The sequence below is a fragment of the Panthera tigris genome, chromosome C2 (assembly GCF_018350195.1).
Source record: "Panthera tigris isolate Pti1 chromosome C2, P.tigris_Pti1_mat1.1, whole genome shotgun sequence".
Lineage (NCBI taxonomy): Eukaryota > Metazoa > Chordata > Mammalia > Carnivora > Felidae > Panthera > Panthera tigris.
This window is the reverse complement of record NC_056668.1, coordinates 81,660,384-81,682,617: the sequence shown is the minus strand read 5'-3', so window position 1 is coordinate 81,682,617 and position 22,234 is coordinate 81,660,384. Positions and strand designations below refer to the sequence as shown.

General features: G+C 37.5%; 1 protein-coding gene across 8 annotated transcripts in view; it reads left to right on the top strand.

Moving 5' to 3' along the window:
* VPS8 (VPS8 subunit of CORVET complex) overlaps positions 1-22,234 on the top strand; it is a 250,022-nt gene that overhangs the window by 106,209 nt on the left and 121,579 nt on the right. For all 8 annotated transcript variants that reach the window (XM_007083608.2, XM_042956666.1, XM_042956660.1 and 5 more), the window contains 3 exons: positions 11,946-12,017; positions 18,050-18,169; positions 19,232-19,288. In XM_007083608.2, coding sequence (XP_007083670.1) covers positions 11,946-12,017; positions 18,050-18,169; positions 19,232-19,288 — 249 coding nt within the window. The remainder of the gene's footprint in view (positions 1-11,945; positions 12,018-18,049; positions 18,170-19,231; positions 19,289-22,234) is intronic.

The following is a 22,234-nucleotide window of genomic DNA, read 5'->3' as shown; positions in this document are numbered from 1 at the left end:
CCTGGAAACAAGACAGAACAATGTATACTAAGGAATTGGAAAAAAAAAAAAAATCTGTATGACCACATCTTGAAGTGTAAGGAAGCCTATAGTGAGAAACAAATCAAAAAGGTAGGAAGAGACTGAGTTTTTTAATCCATGGTGAGAAGTTTAGACTTCTACACTAGAGTAGTAGGTAGCCACCGAAACCTTTTAAGTAGAGGAATATCATGATTTGTAGTTTAGAAAAACTCCCCCTAACTGTTGTATGAAAATGGGTTGTAAAAAGACAACTTTGGAGGCAAGAAGATCTGTTAGCAAATTTTTGTAGTAATCTAAGTATAGTATAGAGGTGGCTTGAATTAAGGCTGTGATACCAGGGATAATAAGATGTGAAGGGATTTGAAAGATATTTTAGGAAGCAAATTGGCCTAAAACATAGGGCTTATTGTGCCACTGGGTGTGAAGGATAAGACAAATGGGAAGTGTCAAAGATTCCTAGATTTCTGACTTGGTTAATTGGATATATGGTGGTTTATTTATTCACTAGGGAATCAGAAGAGAAACTGGTTTCTCAGAAGATGAGGGGTAGGACGAGGTTGTGGTGAGCGATGGGGAAACATAGATATTAATTCTCTTTTGGACTTAATGAATTTGAAATGCTTGAAAGGCATGTGGAGGTTTTCTTACATGCTTGTATCATGTGTTGGCTGCATGCCCAAGTACCAGAGCTGGAGAAATTGACAAGACCTAGGATCTGAAATCCTGGACTCACTACCTATTTTGCCACGATTGATTCATCATCCAACTTTCCTAATTCAGTTAATATATCTTAATAAAAAACATTTTCAGGGGCTTGTAATTTATGTGACAGATTTTTAAATCCCATTTTACCACTTTTTTTTCACTTTGGAATATTTTTTAAAGTAAGGTTTTTAAATTTAGCTTCCTTGAGGTATAATATAATTATATATAATTATATATATAAAGGTATAATATATATCTTCAAGAGAAGAGTTTTACAAATGCATACGGTCTTGTGACCACTCTTACAACTAATATGGAACATTTCCATCACATCCTAAATGCCAGCCCCTGGCAATTGCCAATTTGCTTTCTAATACTGAAATTCTGCCCTTGCCAGGATGTCATATAAATAGTATCATATGCTTTGTAGTTTTTTCGGGCTTCTTTCACTTAAAATAATGCTTTTGAGATTTATCAGTGCTGTTGCTTGTATTAATAGATTGGGCCTTTTTTTAATGTTTTTATTTAAATTCCAGTTAGTTAACATACAATATAATATTAGTTTCAGTTGTACAGTATCATGATTTAACATTTCCATACAATATTCAGTGCTCATCAGATGTGTACTCCTTAATCCCCATTACCTATTTAACCCATCCCCCCCACCTCCCCTCTGGTAACCATCAGTTTGTTCTCTGTAGTTAAGAGTCTCTTTCTTGGTTTGCCTCTCTCTTTTGTTTTCCCCTTTGCTCATTTGTTTTGTTTCTTAAATTCCACATATGAGTGAAATCATATGGTATTTGTGTTTCTCTGACCGACTTAGTTCACTTACCATAGTACTAACTCCATCTGTGCCATTGCAAATGGCAAGATTTCATTCTTTTTTATGGCTGAGTAATATTCCATTGTGTGTGTGTGTGTGCGCGCGTGCGCGCGTGTGCCGTATCTTCTTTTTTCTCTAATTTTTTTAAAGTTTATTAATTTTTGAGAGATGGAGAGAGGAGGAGGTATAAGTGGAGAGGGGCAGAGAGAGAAAGGGAGACAGAATCCAAAGCAGTCTTTAGGTTCTCAACTGTCAACACAGAGCCCGATGCAAGGCCCGAACCCATAAACCTTGAGATCATGACGTGAGCCAAAGCCAGATGCTTAATTGACTAGCTACCCAGGCACCCCCACCATATCTTCTTTATCCATTCGTCAATCAGTGGACACTTGAGCTTTTTCCATAATTTGGCTATTATAGATAATGTGGTTATAAACATCAGAGTTCATGTATCTCTTCAATTTATTTTTGTATTCCTTGGGTAAATACCCAGTAGTATGACTGATGAATCATGGGGTAGTTCTATTTTTAACTTTTTGAGGAACCTCTATATTGTTTTCCACAGTGGCTACATCAGCTTTCATTCCTACCAACAGTGCAAGAAGAAGTTTCCTCTTTCTTCATATCATCACCAACGCCTGTTGTTTCTGTATTGTTGATTTTAGCCATTGTGACAGGTGTGAAGTGAAATCTCATTGTAGTTTTGATTTGCATTTCCCTGATAATCAGTGATGTTGATCATCTTTTCCATGTGTCTGTTGGCCATCTGTATGCCATCTTTTGGAAGAATGTTCAAGTCTTCTGTCCATTTTTTAATTGAATTACTCATTTTTAAGCTGTTGAGTCTTATAAGTTCTTTATATATTTTGGATAATAACCCTTTATCAAATATGTCATTTGTAAATATCTTCTCCCATTCCATAGGTTACCTTTTTAGTTTTGTTGATTGCTTCCTTTGCTGTTTTTATTTTAATATAGTTCTAGTAGTTTATTTTTGCTTGCCTCAGGAAATATATCTTGAAATAAGTTGCTATGGCTTATGTCACTGCCTATGTTCTTCTCTAAGATTTTTAGGGTTTCAGTTCTCACATTTAGGTTCCTAATCCATTTTGAATTTATTTTTGTGTTTGATGTAAGAAAATAGTCCAGTTTCATTCTTTCGCATGTAGCTGTTCATTTTTCCCAGCAGCATTTGTTGAAGATACTTTTTCCCATTGCATATTCTTGCCTGCTTTGTCAAAGATTAATTGACCATATAATTGTGAGTTCATTTCTGGGTTTTCTATTCTGTTGTATGGATCTTTGTTTCTGTTTTTGTGCCAGTACCATACTGCTTTGATTATTACAGCTTTGTAATAAAACTTGAAATCCAGAATTGTGATGCTCCCAACTTTGCTTTTCTTTTGTCAAGATTGCTTTGGGGGTGCCTGGGTGACTTAGTTGGTTAAGGGGCCGACTTCAGCTCAGGTCATGATCTCGTGGCTCATGAGTTCGAGCCCCATGTTGAGCTCTGTGCTGACAGCTCAGAGCCTGGAGCCTACTTTAGATTCTATGTCCCCTTCTGCTCTGTCACTCTGTCTCTCAAAAATAAATAAACATCAAAAAAAAAAAAAGTGCTTTAACTATTTGGAATCTTTTGTGGTTCCATACAAATTTTAGGATCATTTGTTGTAGCTCTGTGAAAAATGCTGTTGGTATTTTGATAAGGATTACATTAAATCTATAGATTGCTTTGGGTAGTGTAGATATTTTACAGTATTTGTTCTTCTAGTGCATGACATGGAATGTCTTTCTTTCTTTTTGTTTTTTTTAAAGTTTATTTATTTTGACAAAGAGAAAGCACGAGCAGGGGAGGGGCAGAGGGTGAGGGAGAGAGAGAATCCTAAGCAGACTCAGCACTGTCAGCATGGAGCCCTATGCAGGGCCAGAACTCAGGAACTGTGAGATCATGACCTGATGTGAATTTGGACACTTAACAGACTCAGCCACCCAGGTGCCCTTGGAATGTCTTTACATTTCTTTGTGTCATCTTCCATTTTTTTTCATCAGTGCTTTATAGTTTTTAGAGTACAGCTCTTTCACCTCTTTGTTTAGATTTATTCCTAGCTATCTTATTGTTTTTGGTGCAGTTGTAAGTGGGGTTGATTCCTTGATTTCTCTTTTTGCTGCTTCGTTATTGGTATATAGAAATGCACTAGATTTCTGTATGTTGATTTATATCCTGCAACTTTACTGAACTTGTTTATCAGTTCTAGCAGTTTTTTGGTTGAATCTTTAAGGTTTTCTATATATAGCATCATGTCATCTGCATATAGTGAAAGTTTTACTTCTTCGATGATTTCAATGCCTTTTATTTCTTTTTGTTTGATTGCTGTGGCTAGGATTTCCATTACTATGTTGAATAAAAGTGGTGAGAGTGGACATCCCTATCTTGTTCCTTACACTAGAGGAAAAGCTCTTAGTTTGTCCCCATTTAGGAGGATTTTAGCTATGGGTTTTTCATATATGGCCTGTGTTACGTTGAGGTGTGTTCCCTCTAAACCTACTTTGTTGAGGGTTTTATCATGAAAAATGGTATACTTTGTCAAATGTTTTTTCTTCATCTATTGAAAGGATCATATGGTTCTTATCCTTTCTTTTGTTAATGTGATGTATCACGTTGATTGGGAATATTGAACTACCCTTGCAACCCAGGAATAAATCCCACTTCACTATGGTGAATGCTTTTTTTTTTTTTTTTTAATATATTGTTGGATTTGGTTTGTTAATATTTCATTGAGAATTTTTGCATCTGTGTTCCTGAGGAATATTGGCCTCTAGTTCTCTTTATTTTTTTTTTTATTTTTTATTTTATTTATTTTTTTTTTAATTTTTTTTTTTTTAACGTTTATTTATTTTTGAGACAGAGAGAGACAGAGCATGAACGGGGGAGGGGCAGAGAGAGAGGGAGACACAGAATCGGAAACAGGCTCCAGGCTCTGAGCCATCAGCCCAGAGCCCAACGCGGGGCTCGAACTCACGGACAGCGAGATCGTGACCTGAGTTGAAGTCGGACGCTTAACCGACTGAGCCACCCAGGCGCCCCTATTTTTTATTTTTTTAACGTTTATTTATTTTTGAGACAGAGAGAGACAGAGCGTGAGCAGGGGAGGGGCAGAGGGAGAGGGAGGCACGGAATCTGAAGCAGGCTCCAGGCTCTGAGCTGTCAGCACAGATCCCGACGGGGGGCTCGAACTCACGGACCGTGAGATCATGACCTGAGCCGAAGTCGGACGCTTAACCGACTGAGCCACCCAGGCGCCCCTCTCTTTATGTTTTTTAAGTTAATTTATTATTTTGAAAGAGAGAGAGAGAGCAAGCAGATAGGGGAGGGCCAGAGAGAGGGAGAGAGACTCTCATGCAGGCTCTGTACTGTCAGTGTGAAGCCCAATGTGGGGCTTGAACTCATAAACCACGAGATCATGACCTGAGCCACAGTCAGAGGACACCATCTAAGCCACCCAGGCACCCCGTCTTTTTTTTTTTAAGTTTATTTATTCTAGTTATCTTTTTTAGTGGTGTATTTATCTGGTTTTGGTATAAGGGTAATGCTGGCCTCATAGAATAAATTTGGAAGTTTTTCTCTTTTTTCTTTTTTTTGTAATAGTTTGAGAAGAATAGATATTAACTCTTATTTAAGTGTTTGGTAGAACTTACCTGTGAAGCCATCTGGTCCCGGACTTTTCTTGTTTGGGAGTTTTTTGATTACTGTTTCAATTTCTTTGCTAGTTATTCATCTGTTCAAGTTTACTGCTTCCCATTTCAGTTTTGGTAGTTTATATGTTTCTGGGAATTTATCCATTTCTTCTAGGTTGTCCAATTTGTTGGCATATAGTTTTTCATAATCTCTCATAATTGTTTGTATTTCTGTGGTGTTGGTTGTTATTTCTCTACTCTCATTGTGATTTATTTATTTGGGTCCTTTTTGAGAAGACTGCCTAGGAGTTTATCAATTTTATTAATTTTTTCAAAAAACCAGCCCCTGGTTTCATTCAGCCCCTGTTCCATTTTTTAGTTTCTGTTTCATTTATTTCTGGTCTTATCTTTATTATTTCCTTCCTTTTACTGTTTTTGGATTTTGTTTGTTCTTTTCCTAGCTCCTTTAGTTGTAAGGCTAGGTTGTTTATTTGAGATATTTCTTGCTTCCTGAGGTAGGCCTGAATTGCTATAAAGTTTTGGACTCCTTTTGCTGTATCCCAAAGGTTTTGGACCATTGTGTTTTCATTTTCATTTGTGTCCATATATTTTTTTCATTTCTTCTTTGATTTCCTGGTTGAACATTCATTGTTTAGTAGCATGTTGTTTAACCCTCCTGTATTTGTGGTCTTTCCAAATGTTTTCTTATGGTTGACTTCTAGTTTTATAGTGTTGTGGTCAGAAAAGGTGCATGGTATGATTTTAATCTTTTTGCATTTGTTGAGGCCTGTTGTGTGACCTAATATGTGACCTATTCTAGAGAATGTTCCATGTGCACTTGAAAACAATGTGCATTCTGCTGTTTTAGGCTGGAATGTTCTGAATATATATTTAAGTCTATCTAATCCAGTATATCATTTAAACCCATTCTTTCCTTGTTGCTTTTCTGTTTAGATGATCTGTGCATTGATCTAAGTGGGTGGTAAAGTCCCCTACTATAATTGTATTATTATCAAGTAGTTCCTTTTTGTTTGTTACTAATTGCTTGATATATTTGGGTGCTACTTGTTTGCTGCATAAATATTTACAATTGTTATGTCGTCTTCTTGCTGGATTGTTCCCTTTATTATTATATATAATGCCCTTCTTTGTCTCTTGTTACAGTCTTTGTTTTAAAGTCCAGTTTGTCCAGTGTTAAGTATTGCTACTCTTTCTTTTGGCATCCATTTGCATGATAAATATTTCTCCCATCTCCTCACTTTCAGTCTGAAGGTGTCTTTTTATCTAAAACGAGTCTCTTGTAGGCAACATGTAGATGGGTCTTGTTTCCTTATCCATTCTGACACCCTATGTCTTTTGACTGAAGTATTTAGCCCCTTACATTCAAAGTTATTCCTGATAGATATGTATTTATTTCCATCTTATCACTTACTTTGTGGTTGTTTTTGGAGATTTTCTCTGATCCTGTCTTGTCTTTCTCTTGAGTTTTGCTGATTTTCTTTAGTGATATATTTGGATTTCTCTTTGTTTGTTGCATGTTTATTAGTGGGTTTTGATATATGGTTACTATTAGGTTTGTATATAACCTCTTCTGCAAATAATAGTTCTTATTAAGTTGATGGTTGTTCAACTTTGTATCCATTCTCTTCCCTTTTGTGCACATTTTGGGTATATGTTGTTATATTTTATATCCTTTTTCTTGTGTGAGTTGTTTGGCTGAATATTACAGAAATACTCATTTTTACTGCTTTGTGTTTTGTGCTTTTATACTGTCACTTTTGTCCTCTCCTTTCCGCTCAAAGAGTCCTCTTTACTATTTCTTGCAGGGCTGGTGTAGTGGTCACGAACTCCTTTAGTTTTTGTTTGTCTGTGAAGCTTTTATCTCTCCTTCTATTCCAAATGGTAGCCTTGCTGGATAGAGTATTTTTGGCTGCAGATTTTTCCCATTCAGCACTTTGAATATATCAAACCACTGCCTTCTGGCTTGCCAAGTTTTGTTGAAAAATCTCCAGATAGCCTTATGGATTTTCCCTTGTAAGGTAATGACTTCTTTTGTTGCTTTTAAGATTCTTTTCTTCATTGCTATATTTTAAAAGTTTAATTACAATATGTCTTGGTGTTGGCCTGATTTTGTTGATTTTGATGGGTGTTGTGTGTGCCTCCTGGGTCTAGATGTCTGTTTCCTTCCCTGGATTAGCAAAGTTTTCAGCTATTATTTCTTTAAATAAATTTTCTGACCTCTTTTCTCTCTCTTCCTCTAGGGCTCCTGTAACATGAATGTTGTTATATTTGATAGAGTCCCTGAGTTCCCTATGTCTGGTCTTAACATAATTCTTTCTCTCTTGTTCAGCTTCATTACTTTCTTTTACTTTTTCTCTGGGTCATTAATTGATTCTTCTGCTTTTCTAGCCTGCTTTTCATTGCATCAAGAATGTTTCTAATCTTGTTTGTTGCCCTCTTTGTTTCTGATTGATTCTTCTTTAACTCTTATCTTTGTGGTAAGGGTCTCACTGATGTCTTCTTTTCTCAAACCCAGTGAGTATCCTTGTGATTGTTGCTTTAAATTCTCTGTAAGTTATGTTACTTATGTCACTTTCACTTCAATCTCTGGCTGCGGCCTTATCGTATTCTTTTACTTAGGATAAATCTCTCTGTCTTTGCATTTTGTCTAAATCTCTGCCTTATGTGTGTTAGAAATGCTAGTTATGTGTCCTGCTCCTGAAAGTAATGGCCTTAAGGTCATGTAGTGCCCAGGACCTACCTAGTGCTTCAGGGAATGTCTCTAGTGTGTGCTTGTTTGCTCTGCTGTTGTTTTCTGGTTGCTCTGTCCTTCAGGCCAGTGGTCTCAGAAGCTCTCCTTGCCTGCCATAGACAATGTTTGGTCCTGGCCTGCATGTGGGGAGTTTTAACTGAGTGTGCTCTGATCTGCTTGTGGAGTGAGACCTGTCACCACCTCCACTGGAACTGAGGCCCTGCAAAAGTTTCTGGTTGGGAGATGTGGTATGGGCAGGGGGTTTGTGTTGGTTTTCTAAGGGGGGGGCCCACTGTGCTGGAACTGATGCAGGTGTGACTGAGAAGGGCAGTTCCACCAGAGTACAGAGGGGGTGGGGCTTGTTGTAAGCAAGTTAGGCAGCCTGGTGTCAGAACTGCACTGCTTCCCACAGGTGGCTCTGTGTTTCTGCTGAGGGGCAAGAGAAGAAAATAGCACTAGCTAGCTCCTTTGTTTCCCAAAGAGGTGTGGTGTGTCCATGACTGCTGCCTCTCCAGGAAGAGTTCTGAGAAGAGCAAATAATGTACATCCCCTCCCCCCCCACCCCCCCCACCCCCTCACCCACCGCCATGTGCCTCACCCACTCTTGAGATTGCTGCTTTCACACTGTCTGCCCCCAAGTTGCTTGCTTACCTTCTCTCCAGGAGCCCCTCAGTGCCCTCCAGCTCTATCACAGCTAAGCCTGTGACCTTTAAAATTCCAGGCTTCCCACCCCCATCAACCTTCAGTTTGTTTTCAGTCTTTAAGAGTCTGGGGAGGGTGGGTGATGTGTATTGAGGAGGGCACCTTTTGGGATGAGCACTGGGTGTTGTATGGAAACCAATTTGACAATAAATTTCATATTAGAATAAATAAATAAAAATAAAATAAAAATAAAATTCCAGGCTTTAAGCCCTGCTGATTGCAAGAATTCGTGAAATTCAGCCCCTCTTGTTTTCCAAGCTAATGGCTTTGGAGAAACGTTCTCCTTGTGCTTTCCTCTGTCTGCTCCTTTCTCTCTCATTCTTCTCCAAGACTACGGCTCCCTCCCCTCCCAAGGAGCTGCTGTTTCTCTTCTAAACCATGTCTCCACACTTTCCACCATCTTCAGTGTGGCCTCTTTTCTCCCTTTAGTGGAGTTTGTTCAGTCAATCTTCAGGTCAATTTCTGAGGTATGTAGGATGATTTGATAGGTATCTAGTTGTATTTATGGGACTAGGTGAGTCTAGGATCCTTCTACTCTGCTGTCATATTCTCTTGAACCAGGTTGTTCCTTTTTAAGGCTGTGTAATTTTCCATTTTATGTGTGTACAGTTTGTTGATCTGTTCACCAGTAGATGGTTCTTGGTTCTTGTTTTGAACACCACTATTATGAACATTTACATATGGGTCTTTGTGTGGACATAAATTTCTTGAGTAAATACCAAAGACTAGAATTGCTGGGTCATTTGTTAAGTGTTTTATTTTACTTTGTAAGAAACTGACAGGCTGTTTTCTAAAGTGGTTCTACCATTTTACATTCCTGCTAGTAGTATAGGTATCAGTCTGTTCCTTCATCTCACCAACACTTGCTATAGTTTATTTTTTTAAATTGACCGTTCTAAAAGGTGTGTAGTGGTATCTCATTATGGTTTTAATTATATTTTCCTTTTACCTAATGTCAGTAAGCATCTTTTCATTAAAATATATTAGCAGAGAAGACATGTTTGTCATCTGTATATATTCTCTTTGGTGAAATATCTGTTCATATTTTTAAAAATTGTGTATTTTCTTGCTAGGTTTGAAAGTTCTTTACCAATTTGAAATACAAGTTCTTTGTCAGATTACATAAGCTTAGCAAATGTTTTCTCCCAGTCTAGTTTGTCTTTAAAGACTGATAGTTTTACTCTAAGATATCACTCAGAATTGACTTTTCTGGGTCATACCATGTATGCTATAGGCCTGTTCAATGTGTGGATTCAAGTCCTTTTATTTCAAGAAAGTCTTCTTGAATTACAGATTTAAATGCTTTTTCTACTTCATTATTTTGTTTCATCTTAAACTACAATTATTTGTATATTGTATTTTCTTTATCTTCTCTATTTGTCATCTTTTCTCTGATCTCTTTTACTTTTTTATTTAAATTTTATTAGTTCTCTTCATATATGCATTCGATTTCTCTTACTTTACTTGTGGTCATGTCTGTGCTTTTGGGTGGCTTTGTAGGTCTTTGTGCTTCACAAACTGTCATTCTCCATTAGGACATGTTATTCCTCCAACAAGCATTGTATAATTGGAAGCATCTTCAATGGAGTGATAATGACAATGACATGCCATTTTAGTGGCAGCTGTAAACTACAACCAAAATATGTCATTATATATATCATAATATTCATACTAGAGTATATCACCACTTAATTATGTTTATACAAGTAAACTCTCAATATGTTTCAAAGCAGTGAATACATGCTGCCAAAAGGAAAATGGATAAGAAATTCTTTTCTTACTAGCTGCCACTGCTGTTGTTTTTAATATGTTAATTTCTCCATGATTTTTAGTTAAATAGCACTTGTAGCAGATAGTACCTTTTATTTGTACCTGCAGAGTGACATCTCATTTTGGCAGGCCGAGGTGGGGGTGGAGGTATGTGTTTGTATTAGTGTGTATCAGTGTGTTCATAAACCTGAAGATAGAACTGAGAGACTTTGTAGTTCATCTTTCTGTCTTCAGGCAGGGTAAAATTTAACCCACTTAAACGTTAAAATATGTTCTGTTTGAGTTTACAGACTGAGAGTTCCTGCAGTCTCCTTGGTAACTCATCTCAACTTTTCTCAACTAACTGGCAGCAAAGCAGTCTCGTTGAAGAAAGAGCTTTAAAAAAAGAAAAGATTTTATTTTTCTGTCATTAAGTAGACAGATGAGCATCATTTGTTTAAAGCACTTAGTGTGTGTCAAGAGAGGAGCAGGAAGGGCATACTCATCCAAAGTATTATTGCAGAAGTTGGGGAAATTTAGGGCCTACTTAAAGAACAGCAGTATTTTGGTTTGAATGTAACCATAATGTAGTCTTGAAAGTTCATGGCTTTAAAATTCCTTTTTTTAAATCTCTTGGGACACTATGTGGTCTATTTTATTGTTTCAGGAAAATAAGCACTAAATTACTGCTGTATTTCTAAGACCCACATGTGCTAAGTGAAAACCACAGGAAAGATCTTCAAGTCTTTCATCACTTTTATTATTCAATAAATACTTTTGTTTTAATTTTTTTGGTAGTGAAAACAATTTTAATTCCTTCATATATGCATTTTATAGGTACTAGGTATTTTCAGAATCCGATGCTGTCATTTACTTTGGTATATGTTTTGTTCTAAATATATCTGGCTCTACTTGTGCAAGGACATCAGAGTGCTGTACTTGGAGTGTTTTGAAAATGGGATACTTAGTCCTTATATGTTGGCTTGAGGATTTTAACATTGTGACAGTTTTACCATAATTAAAAAAAAAATCTGTCATTGAACATCATTTTTTTTAGTTTCAATGAAAATCATGAAAGTTATTTTTCATGCAAGTTAATAAACTGTACTTCAGTTATTATTTCTAAATAGCATAAATGGAATGATGGCTGAGCATGTAACATGTATTTTCTCAAGCCCTTGTTCATAAATTTGCCTCTTACCCTTAGTGTTTCTTCTTTTTCATTGCCTGTAAACTTTGCCCTCCTTTCTGAAGTCACTCTTTGGTTGTATGATAGTTACTATATTTTTATACTTGTTATCTGGTTTTAAAGTCCTAGAATACCATGCAGTATTAAATGCTATAGCTCTCTGGCTAACTTACTAAAAACAACTTACTATTTAAAGGTATAGAAGGAAAAACCTGATGCGGAATGGTTATCTTATTTGGGATTTTACCTGCCTATTAGTAAGAAATTAATATCTTGTTTCCTTCAAATTTTACAAATAATAATTATTTTTAAAAATTTCTTCCTGTTAGACCTTTGAAGATTTTAAAAATGACAAGCAAGCTGTAGAATATCAACAACGAATTGTGGACATTTTGTTGAAAGTGAGTACTCAGAGAATAGATGTCTTTGTATTGATGTTTAAGAAAGTTGAATTGTTTTATAGCAAAAATAATCTTATTTCATAATCTTATTTAATAAAGCAGTATGTCCAAAGAAATTTTGTTGTGATGTCTTTGTCTTCCAAACCTGAGTGAAAAACTAATCATTAATTCAAAAAAAATTGTTACTGTATCTCAGCTGTAGACTTGCTACTAGGATACAGGGTACTGCCCTTGAGAGATGCATTTTGTGGTAATTACTATATTAATATGATTTTGTGAAATAATGGTGACTGACTTCAGAATGCTTTAAGAAAACAATTAATGTGAAGAATCTTCTTCTGTCTCAGACCAGCATCGCTGTGTTGCTGTAGTTTGACCGTGGCACTGAGATGGTGGTAACACTTCAGAATGATTAGAGGCACAGAGAAGATCATCTCAGTTTAAATCTAACTAAATTCAGTCCAAAGCTATTTTGAGATCCATGCTGTTGCTAATGAATGAATGCAGAGACAGATGCTTTTCCTTTCCATCTGCACAGTTTGAACCAGGCCAGTTTCTTGTAGTTGAAAGCTTAGAATTTTCATCCTGTTCATTTGGCTGTAGAATGGAGATTTCTTCCTCTTAGGGAGTTTTCAATTATTTTGGACAAGATACCAAAATGAAATGTTCTCTAATTGTGTATGACATTAATGCATTACATTTATAATAGTTCTTTATAATTTTCAAAGCACGTTTATATACATTATCTTAATTGAGCTATTTATTAACCTTGTAAGATAGGCAGTGATGAATATGAGAATAAGCTTGCTAAGCCCCCAAAGAATGCCAGTTTGATCCAGGTAGGTGGTATGGAGAGTTTTTACCTGGAGTTCCTAAATGGTCTCTCAATACCTAATCTTGTCTTCCTTTAATTTGTGATCTTGCCTTTCCTTTATTCTTCTCTGACTCCCTGTTGGATCAGTTGGAATTGAGTTCGGCTGTGAGAGAAAATACAAAATAACGATAGTTTAATTGTGATGGGAATTTATTTTTCTCCGTGGGAGTCTGCAGGTAGGCAACCTGATCTGGTAGAGTGGCTTCACAAACTCATTAGGGATGCAGATGCCTTCTGCTTTCACTGTTACTATTCTTTTTTTTTTTAAATTTTTTTTTTCAACGTTTTTTATTTATTTTTGGGACAGAGAGAGACAGAGCATGAACGGGGGAGGGGCAGAGAGAGAGGGAGACACAGAATCGGAAACAGGCTCCAGGCTCCGAGCCATCAGCCCAGAGCCTGACGCGGGGCTCGAACTCACGGACCGCGAGATCGTGACCTGGCTGAAGTCGGATGCTTAACCGACTGCGCCACCCAGGCGCCCTTTTTTTTTTTTTTTTTTTTTTAATTTTTTTTTTCAACGTTTTTTATTTATTTTTGGGACAGAGAGAGACAGAGCATGAACGGGGGAGGGGCTCACTGTTACTATTCTTAGTACATGGTTTCTGTCTTTTGGTCCAAAATATCTGCCTGGGTTCCAGCCATCACCTCTACATTCTAACCAGCCTGAATGCAGAAAGAGATGAAGAAAGGAGTTCCCTCTCTTTAAGAAAACTTTTTAGAAGTTGTGTACTACAATTCTGCTTATAACATGTTGATCAGAACTTAGATATATTGCTTCTCAGCTGCTAAGAGAGACTGAGAAATGTACTCTGTATTGTGGGTTACCATGTGTTTAGCCTAAAATGAGGAGTTCTGTTTCTAAGTTAGGAAGGAAGAGCAGATGTTGGAGCACAAGTACTAGTTTCTGCCATACTCATCTAAAGCTGTTTAACATGACACCCAAGATCCTTCTATATTTTCTGGTCCTTGACTACTTCTCTGTAACTTTTCTCTCCTATCTCCACCACACCGCCTGCAACACACTCTCTATATTACAGACTTCTCAACTATATTAAGTTATTGCAATTCATGAGCTTTCTGTGTCATCTTTATGTCTTAAGTTCTTTGTGTAGTTTTCTTTTATCCCATCATGCCTTTCCTTCCCTTTCTCTGCCTGGCAGATTCCTAACCATTGTCCAAGGCATAACTCAAATATCATCCATGAGAAACTCTTTTAGAATCTAGAATCCTCTTCCGTATTTCCAGTTGGATTAGTTGCCCCTTCTCTGTGTTCATACAACACTTTATACTATACGCGGCACACTGTATGGTAATTGTTTACATCTATGTTTTCCTGCCTGGGACTGAGTTTCCTATAGATAGAGACTGTGAAGATTTTTTTTTTTTTATGTGTATCCTTGTTTTAACGTGTCCAGCACAATGGAAGCTAGAGATGTTCAAGGCATGTTTGCAAGTTTATTGAATTGGAATTTGAACTTAAAACTATACTAAGTTAGAGGAATGATCCAAATGAAGAGCCTGAAGCTCCATAAAGTACTTAAACTATTAGAGTTGGTGAATTGCTATCCTTGTATATTGTTTTGGTAGTATTTATCTTGCGTCAATGAAGAATGAACTTTTGAGAGTTTTTTTCTCATTTTTGATGAAAGAGTTGCACTGACAACTGTAGTACTGATGGAGCCAGTGAAAATAGGAATGTAGGCAGTGACCAGGGAACACTGGATGAACATTGCATGTAAGGTGATATGATGTGTGCTGAATGACTACAGACGTAGAAGTAAAAAGCTGTTAATTTGTGACTTTGTATAAGATTACTCAGAATTTTTGTAAGCATGGCCCCTGGAGTAGGTAAGAAAGGAAACACAGAGAGGCCAGAATTTCGAGGAAGATAACCAGTTAGACGCTTGCTGAGGTGGCAAGGGAATTGGCTGAGAGTTAGAACTCTTTTCTCAGGAGTTATTTCCAGGATCATAAAATTAAGGAGTTCACACCCAGAAACCAGAAGAAAGGGCTAAATAAGCAGAGAGGAGCACTGGCTGGGCCCAAGAGTTGAGTCCCAGGAAAGCACCTGTACACTGAAAGGGAGTGATGATTGAGTATTTTAAAGCTGGAGAAAGCTCTTTGAATTATCTATTACCAATTAGAATTTAGATATACACATACACAGATTATAACTTGAAATATTCTCATACTCTGGTAATGCTGAATTATGCACTTGAACAAGCTGTGTTTGCTGGACTAAAGCAAGGAGAGTTAAAGAAAGGGATACACTGCTACCAAAGTAAAAGGAGGTAGGCCAAAAGCTGGGCCCCAAGGGAATGTTTTATAACAGGAGGAATCTTACATTTTATCTTTGAATGAGAGTGGGAGAGGGGACTTAGGACTTCCGATAGATGAGACAGTTTGTTGTTTAGCTAATTCAAAACAATGCCTGATCTTCCTTCTCTGTCTTCTGTATTCTCTCTTTGCTAATGCCATCATCGTCCTACCTGCCTGTCAGGCTCAAGGTCTGTCGTTGTTTATTCCTCCTCTTTAAAAGCCACACATTTCCACACAGATAAATCCTTGTCCTGTTGCCTCTTTCCGGTGGCGTCTTTTGCACCTGTTCCTGCTTCTGTTTTCATGATCACTGCCCTAGTTCGGACCCCAATTATCCATTGGAGGAGAGACTCCATTGCAGTCATATGCATCTTGCTTGGGCTCCCTGCCTTTTAATTCTTCCTTGTGTTATTTCACTCTGTTCTCCAACTGGATAATTTTCCTAAGCCCAATCCTGATGATGATAAGCTCTCATGGTTGAACATGGTCAATAGAGCCCCAGTTTTTTTATGGAATAAACTCTAGATTCCTTAGAATGTATTCAAGGCCTCATCTTTTCAATCTAATATCTCCCTCCTCCTCTTGCATGTGGCTGCACTCTAAAGAAGTCCAGTTTCTTTGCACGCACTTGTATTTTCCAGTGTCCATGCTTTTGCTCACAGTCTTCTCCTGGCGTGGGTTACTCTCTCTTCTCACATTCCCCTACTTTCCTCATTTCTTTTCAAATTCCTTCTCTCATTTTCCCTACTGTGCTTTTGTAGCCATTTGTTCCTTTATGACAATGTTAGTTGCATTGTACCTTTTATTTAAGATTTGTTACCGCTGTCACCTTGCGTTCTTGCTCATAATTTCCTTGAAGGTATTTGCTATACCATCTCACTCATAGGAGGTACTCAGGAGATGAGAGCTCACCTAAAGCAGAGGAACGATTATGGTTTGATAACTGTGTGTGATCATAAACAGCCTGTTATATGAAACCATCTGTTTAAGGAACTGCTTATAGACAGGGCAGAAGCCATTCACTTCACTGATTGCTGGGCTAGCTGACGTCTTTTTTGGGATGCCTTCACTCTCTAGTTATCTTACTTAAAAAAGTGTTTTTAGGGACGCCTGGGTGGCTCAGTTGGTTAAGCGTCTGACTTCAGCCCGGGTCATGATCTCACGGTCCGTGAGTTCGAGCCCCGCGTCGGGCTCTGAGCCTGATGCGTCGGGCTCTGGGCTGATGGCTCAGAGCCTGGAGCCTGCTTCCGATTCTGTGTCTCCCTCTCTCTCTGCCCCTCCCCCATTCATGCTCTGTCTCTCTCTGTCTCAAAAATAAATAAACATTAAAAAAAAATTTTTTAAAAAGTGTTTTTATTTAAGAATAATTGACATACAATACTGTACTAGTTTCAGATGTATAACATAGTGATTTCAGTATTTACATACATTATGAAATGGTCACCACAGTAAATCTAGTTACCATCTGTTACCATACAAAGCTGTTACAGTAGTATTGACTATATTCTCTATGCTGTACATTTCCTGTCTGTATCTTATTTGTTTTATAACTGGAAGTTTGTACCTCTTAATCCTCTTTACCTGTTTTATTCAACCCCCTTTCCCACTCCACCCCCCAGCAACCCTCAGTTAGTTCTGCATCTGTTTCTGTTTTGTTTTGTTCTTTAGATTTCACTTAATAAGTGAAATCATATGGTATTTGTCTTTCTCTGACTTATTTCACTTAGCATAGTGTCCATCCATGTTGTAACACATGGTTAAGATTTCATTCTTTTTTGTGGCTGAGTAATATTCTATTGTATATAAATACCACATCTTCTTTTTTTAAAAAAATTTTTAATGTTTATTTTTGAGAGAGAGCGCACGCATGTGCAGGCAAGCAAGGGAGGGGCAGAGAGGGAGTGAGACAGAGGATCCTAGCAGCTTCACCCTGTCAGCACAGAGCCCGATGTGGGGTTTGAACTCACGAACTGTGAGATTGTGACCTGGGCCAGAGTCGGATACTTAACCAACTGAGCCACTCAGGTGCCCCGTAAATACCACATCTTTATCCATTTATCTATCGATGGAATTTAAGTTGCTTCCATATCTTGGCTGTTATGAGTAATGTTGCAGTAAACAGGGATGCATATATCTTTTTGAATTAGTGTTTTTGTTTTCTTTAGATAAATACTTAGAAGTGGAATTTCTGGATCAATACTATTGTCAGTTTTTTGAGGGACCTCCATACTGTTTTCTATAGTGGCTGCACTGATTTACATTACCACCAACACTGCATGAGTCTTCCCTTTTCTCCACATCCTTGCTTACACTTGGATTATTTATCTTTTTGATACGTGCCATTCTGACAGGTGTGAGGTGATACCTCATGGTGGTTTTGATTTGTATTTTCCCGATGATGAGTGATGTTGGACATCTTTTCCTGTGCCTTCAAGTTACCTTAGTTTTAAACCCCAGAATGACTTTGCTCTCTCTGTGTTGGTAGGCAGCTTTTTGGTAGGTTTACTTTAATTTAAATTTAACTTCAGTAGGATTCTCTTTTAAGAATTCCAGAGGGAAACATGATTATTATTTCTTTGAAATCACCTCTCTTGCAATTCAGTTCTTATCCAAATTGTGCCTAGAAATATGCCAAAAATCATGAAAATGTTTTCCTTTCAGAATATGAATAGTTTTTGCTCCTTCTCTAAATGACATTGAACTCAATTGTTGCACAGCCTATAAAAGAATCTTTTCATGAGTCTCCAGTAATGAGGCTCCCTCTTCCCCTTCTAATGGTATAATTTTGTGTCAAACCAGATGATGTATTGAATAAATGGTCTCTTTTGCTCATTAGGTTATGGTGGAGAATTCAGATTTTACTCCTTCACAAGTAGGGTGTCTCTTTACGTTCCTTGCCCGGCAGCTTGCAAAGCCTGACAATACCTTGTTTGTAAACAGAACCCTTTTTGATCAGGTGAGTGTCTTTTAATGATGAGAGCTAGAATTGTTTTTATGCTGTTTGCTGTTCACAGAAAAGTTCACTGGAGTATATAGTTTCTTAATGTAAATAAGAAACTAGATAAATGTCTTATCAGGTAGAAACCTGTTGAGGTTTTAATTTGGATTAAATTGGTTGTTTCTTTTAATGTTGTGCCTGTGTAGTATGACTTTTCTTAGTAACTTGGTATCATGGGGGGTATGGCTTGTGGAGATTGGTTTATAGAGATTTTGTTCTTTTAATTGTGTTCTCTGAATTGCCTAGAATTCTTTGCTCAAGAATTTTTCAATTTTAGAAGTCACCCATCTCATCGGTAGCAAGTCTCTGATGTTGATCATCTGTAAGAGAGATTTCTTTTAGAAAGTCTCAATGTCCGTACAAATGACTTTGACTTTGAAGATCTCTCTTAATCCCAGTTAAATAGCTCCTGCATATCAACACATGGGTGGCAAAAAAAACAAAACAAAACAAAACACTTTATCTCTGGAGAAAGTTGTCAATAATGACAAGCATTTATTAAGCACTTTATAACACCAGGCTCTCTTCTAGAGTTTTATATGTGTATGTTAACTCACTGCTCCCCGAGCACCCCCATTCTGCAGATGAGGAAACTAAAGCCTGGAGAGGTTATGTCACTCATCCAGGATCATACTTAGTGTGATTCTTAGCAATAAATACTATTATTACATGTTAATAAAGTTGAGACTGAAATCCAAGTGGCCTGACTCTGAAGTCCATGCTTTTCTTGGTCCATGGTATCAGGGATCTTAAGGTTAAGGTGTGCTGGTAGCACTGCCTTCCAGCCATGTTTCTGAACAGTAAAGATAAGATACATATTAAATTGATAGCATACTTGAGCCTGTGGTGCCATGTAATAGGCCAGTCAGTTGGGAAGACACCATATATCTGTGATATTTGTTATGACTGAGTATGGATGAATTGATGATGTAGAAGGGGTAGTTATTGTTGTTTTCATTATACAATGTTACGGCATGCATGCTAGTCTCCAATAAAAAAAAATACCTTTCCTTTGACCAGGTCCTTGAATTCCTCTGTAGTCCTGATGATGACTCCCGACACTCTGAAAGACAGCAGGTATGAACCCCTGGGACTCTTATTGCTCAAGTATGGGAAAGAGGACAGAATAAACTGGAAAGAACCCTTCTGTGCTAGACCTCATGAAACATAAGGGGGAAAAATTGTGCCAAACCCTAATACTAAGCTAGATAGTGGCAACTAGAAAATAGTGCAGATGGTTGTTAGGAGTACATTTATAAAGAATTCATATCAAACTAAATTCCTAGGAAGACTGGACCTGTCTTGCATTCAGCATGACTCACAGGGAATACTTCATCCTTCTCCATTAAGTAGCAACATTTGGCACCTGTTGTATCCTGCTTTCCACTAGGGCCATTTATCTGATAACCACTCGTAGCTGCTATGGTTCTGAACCAGAAAGGCTGCCAGATCTTGAGTATTGGGACATTGAACTTTGGGAGTACTCTATAGCCCCACTGCATTAGGGCTAAACATTTCTGGAGACTAGAATCCATCTGTCCTTCCACTAATCACTGTGAGATAGTAACTGTTGGATTACCGCTTTTTTCTACTTAGGCCACTTTCTCGAGAGTCTCTTCTAGGAGTAGGATTCTTTCAAAGCTTACCCGCTATAAGTGTGGGCACTAAGAGAGTCATCCTATTTAAAAGTTATGGCTAGACTTTGTCAGACAAGCAAGCTACAAAATATAAGTACTGTGAAAGCTACGCTGGTCTTTTTTATGGTAATAGTGCACAGCTGGGAGGTTGAGACTCTTGAGACTTGGCTAAAGAACTTAGGATAGCAGCAGTGACCCTTTTCGCCTCACAGCTGTGGCCCAGTGACTGCTGCAGACTGACTATTTTAGGAAGATAAGACAGCTGCTAGAATTTTTATTATCTCAAATTATATTGAATATAAATAATAATGTGGACCCCTCACTTTGCCCCTATCTCTCTATTGGCAGGAAAAGTGGATCTTGGTGTTGCTATGTACAATGATAAAGAATTTTAATATAAATAACTAAAATAAATAGAAATAGAAATAAAAACCAAATCTAAATGTACAAGTCAAACCTTGAAAAGTAATCCTTGTATAGTAATGTTCTATTATTGGGAGTCTCCTTTGAGACTATTAGGGTTTTTTCTCGATTCATTTGAGAAATACAGAAAACTGATGAAGTAAATTGCTCAAGTTCAAAACTAAGATTAGAACTCAATTCCTTCCGTTCTAGTCCAGCACTCTTGTACTCTATATAAAAATTTTTGCATGCAGTATTTTTTATTGTTTTCTGGTGGTATACTGATAAAATTTTAACAGCTGGTTCCCCAGGTGTAATTCTGACATGAATGTTAGTTGATATTTTCAATATTTAAGTGAGTAAGATGAAAGTACAGGAGTGAAAGCATGGCAGGACTTCGTACATTCATCAGTGATGTCTTTGCTGAATCAGTTCTTAAATACTGGAAACATATAAGGCAAGGCCTTAATTTTCTGTGCTGTGTGCAATGTGATGATTGTGACAAGCACACTTTTAAATTTGATGGCCTTATTAACCTTGTTTCCATCACTCTCTTAGCCAGGGATTGGCAGGTTTTTGCTTTTTTTGTTTTTGTTCTGTAAAGGACCAAAGAGTAAATATTTTAGGCTTTGTGGGACAGATAGGTTCCATGCCACACATGTGTCTTTTTGTTTATTTTACATCCCTTTAAAATAAGTAAAATATAGTAACCCCTGATTTTTATAACATGTGTCGATTTCCATAGTGTAAGTACTCCCACCATGGCTGATTCCAGCCTACTAACATGATGTCACTGAACATGGAATTGGGAAGAGATGCACAGTGCCACACCCTGGTATAATATTTCCACCACATAGATGAAGTAACAAACCTCAAGAGCATACACAGTAAAATGTAGTAAAATAATTAGGAAGTAGTGAATTGTATTAATTACCTTTTTTAATTTAATTAATTGTAAATTTGTATAATTTAATTTTTAACAATCACTGTTTAACAACTGGCTTATACAGTTCCTGAAAACTTAATTCTGCTGAATTGTTAAGACTGGCTCCAGCAATGGCATTTCTATTATATTATTCCAAATTGAGGCTCCCAGTAGATGAGTTCACTCCATAGTTCTTTTTTTTTAAATTTTTTTTTTTTAACATTTATTTATTTTTGAGACAGAGAGAGAGAGAGCATGAATAGGGGAGGGTCAGAGAAAGAGGGAGACACAGAATCCGAAACAGGCTCCAGGCTCTGAGCTGTCAGCCCAGAGCCTGACGCGGGGCTCGAACCCACGGACCGTGAGATCATGACCTGAGCGAAGTTGGACGCTTAACCGACTGAGCCACCCAGGCGCCCCTCCATAGTTCTATACTACAGTATATTATAATGCTCAAAATGGACTCAATTAAGGCTCTGAACAGTAAGTTTTAGATAGGTTTTATTTCTTTTCTGCTTTTTTGTCTTTTCTTAACTTGAAAGTAATCAATTTCCTGGGAGTGCCTGGGTGGCTCAGGCGGTTAAGTGTCCCAACTTCGGCTCAGGTCATGATCTCACAGCTTGTGAGTTTGAGCCCCATGTCAGGCTCTGGGCTGATAGCTCAGAGCCTGGAGCCTGCTTTGGATTCTGTGTCTCTGTCTCTCTCTGCTCCTCCCCTCCCCTGCTCACTTGCTTGCTCTCTCTCTCTCTCAAAAATAAGCATTAAAAAAATCTTAAAAAAATTATCAGTTTTCCATGTTAGAAAAATATTTGTTAAATGGTTTCCTGAAGTTATGGGAAGGGTCATGTTACTCTGGGTCTCAAACTTAAATATAAGAGAGAGCTTTCTCATATTGTTCTATGACTATATAATGTTTCTGTTGTATTTTGAGTTTTATTTTAAAATATTGATGAATCAACCTCAACATCCTATTCACTTTTTTATTCAGCTACCTGGTGTGGTTAAAGCTTAATTATATGAACCCCAGTGTTTGTGTGTGTGTGTGTGTGTGTGTGTGTG